This window comes from Meriones unguiculatus, chromosome 10 (assembly GCF_030254825.1).
Source record: "Meriones unguiculatus strain TT.TT164.6M chromosome 10, Bangor_MerUng_6.1, whole genome shotgun sequence".
Lineage (NCBI taxonomy): Eukaryota > Metazoa > Chordata > Mammalia > Rodentia > Muridae > Meriones > Meriones unguiculatus.
Window position 1 is genome coordinate 111061960 of NC_083358.1, and position 2612 is coordinate 111064571.

Below are 2612 nucleotides of genomic sequence, written 5' to 3' on the forward strand. Positions count from 1 at the left end.
AATATGAGTATTGTATCATTGGTTAAGCATTTGCAGGTTAGTTCAGGGTCCTGTCATGTTTCAGAAGAAAAAAAAACAGGCTATCAAAGATTTCAGAGTATCAGCCAAAACCTACAACCTTTCCTTCTCTTATCCTGTGGTAAGACTCTTCACGCCTTCCAGAAGCAGCAGAAAGCTAGCTGCTACTTCTACCTGTGTGTGCCTGAGTATTTGTCCCAAAGGAGGTTGTGATGGGTAAGGAAGTAAAGATTCTGGCGTGCCCACAAAAGTTCAAAAGTGGCACAGAATGACACGACCCACAAGACTCCAGCAGTTCCAGGGTGATCAGCTTTATTTCTGACATGGATAGGTATAGGGTAGACAGAGCCTTCAGTTGGGGCAAGAGTGGAGACTGTTCGATCCTGGACAGTAGACAGTAAGAGAAGTTCTTAGAGGAGTTGGACCCCTGGACAGCAGTAGTCCAGAGGGCCTCCAGGAATGGACAAGACAGGCTAGGCTTTCTTGGGCCCTAGGATTCCTTTTCCTTTAGACTCTCTTGCCACAGCCTCAGGCTCCAGGTCAGCAGCAGCCCCCAGAGCTGTGGCCACAGCCTGAGCCCCCAGACTGCTGACTACTGCCTCGGTCACAGGAACTGGAGCTCCTGCACCTGCATCTGTGGGACCTGCGCCTGTGGTGGCTCAGGCAGCAGCCTCCCTCAGAGCTGGGGACACTGCAGCCCCCAGAGCTTGCAGCACAGCAGGAGGACACTGCAGGCAGACACTGTGCTGGGCTCTTCTGGGGGCACTTGGGAGAGGGGCACTTGGGAGGAGGCTGGCACTGCTTCTGGTTCTGCTGGCAGGACATCTCGGCAGGGATTTGACCTAGAAGAGTATCATAGAAACATTGTAGAGTGTCCAGTGAATATCTACTAACTTGCTCTGTCAAATACATTCCTTCCATGACCTCTCTGCTTTCTAAACCAGTGACCATCTACTTACTTACTCGGTCAAATACATTCCTTCTATGACCTCTCTGCTTCCTAAACCAAGATCTCTAGGAAACAAACAAGAACGTGGAAGCACACATCCATCTGTAGAAAGCATTCTCAAGACTACCACACAGATCAGCAGCATCCCTGGTAATACACTCAGGACAATGATAACAAGAATCTGACACCTGTGTCTTAGAGGAACCCAGGCTCCCTCACAGTGACACAAAGATGCTTTTCTTTCTCACCACTACATCTCCCTCCCTGCCCACTGTGGGCCTCTTTCTAGGGCTCTAGCTCAGACCTGGCTTGTCCCACAGACTTTCACATGGTGATATGGTTCCCAGATGGGCACTTACCAGATGCGGAGGATGGAGGAGACTTTCAGAGCAGGCTGTGGATGAGGAGTCCAGGGCAGGAGCCTTTTTATTCTGTGTAGTTGGTGAAGCATCACCCAAGCATGCTGCTGTTTTCACAACTAGGAAACATGACAGTACAAGGCACTTCCCGGTTCCCGGGCTTCCAGTTCTTCCCTGTGCCGCTGCCTATAGAACTCATAGGGCTGAACCAGGAGGCCTGGTGACTACAAAATCACGTCCTTTTGTTCTTCCCCAGACATTGTCCCACCTTTGCATGTTAGTTCACAAGCTCTAATTAGTTCACAATTCAGCACCAGAACATTCAACACCCTTGCTGACTCTGTGGGAGCAAAACACACATGCAGACACTCCCAGACAAACCAAGATAAAAGAAATAAACCATAAAAAAGAACGTGATCAAAACTTCATAATTTATTTAAATTAGGTTTTAGTTTATGTAACAGGTTTATATTTCAGGACAAAGTGTTCCTGGATCATTTATGACTGGCTATAACCCCTTTTAAAATGCACAAAGTTGTTTGTTGGACACCCTGGATGCAATGTTTTCCTCCTGTCTTACTCTTCTATGACTACCAGAGAGGAACATGCTGTTAGAGGGAAAAATAATATTTTTAAGATGATTTCTTTCTCTCTCTCTCTCTTATGGGAAAGTCCTCTCCTTTGCCACCAACCTAGCCTTTTCTTCAGAGACATGTGTGATAATGTGTATCTTTATTAAAGGAAACCACAGCTCAGGGTGCTAACCAGAGAGTGAGGGACTCCATTCCCAGTTTCTCTTGCAATGGAAATATGGAAATTCACTAGCATTGTTGGATAGCTATAAACTATATCATGCTAGGAGAAGCTGCTCACAAGGAGGGGTAGTGGGTGTCTTCCTGGCCTACCACATGGCAATGCTGTGGACGAATGTAGAATGGTGAAATCCATGGTTTCTCATTCTCTGGCTTTGTGCATGGTGCCAGGCCTAATAAAATGTATCCCCAGGAGAAGGACATATTCGAATTAGCCTCTACTTTCAGGAAATTCTGAACTACATACAGGGCCCATGTGCTGTCTGGTCTAAGATCCGGGTGTGCACAAACCATCCATCCTCCTCCATAGGCTTAGCTTTTGTCTTGGGCTTCTGTTGTAGAAATGAATATTTGTTTTCCCTCAAACTCATGTCAAAACTCTAACCCCTAGTTTTATGGTATTCTAGGGATAAGCCTTGGAAGAGTGTCTGAATTATAAGAATGCTCTGAGAAATACACTTTAGCTGTTTTGAT

General features: G+C 46.5%; 1 protein-coding gene across 1 annotated transcript; it reads right to left on the reverse strand.

Annotated features, from left to right (window-relative positions):
- Window positions 1–321: 321 nt before the first annotated feature.
- Window positions 322–1449, reverse strand: LOC110565596 (late cornified envelope protein 3D-like). Its single transcript, XM_021663304.2, has 2 exons — window positions 1327–1449; window positions 322–860 (listed from the first exon to the last, which is right to left on the reverse strand). Exon 2 carries the CDS (start codon window positions 841–843, stop codon window positions 559–561), a length of 285 nt encoding a protein of 94 aa, XP_021518979.1. The 5' UTR covers window positions 844–860; window positions 1327–1449; the 3' UTR covers window positions 322–558.
- Between the last annotated feature and the right edge of the window lie 1163 nt (window positions 1450–2612).

What these genes read in the sequence shown, in the direction of transcription:
- LOC110565596 (XM_021663304.2), bottom strand. Translation starts at nt 843, where the DNA reads ATGTCCTGCCAGCAGAACCAGAAGCAGTGCCAGCCTCCTCCCAAGTGC.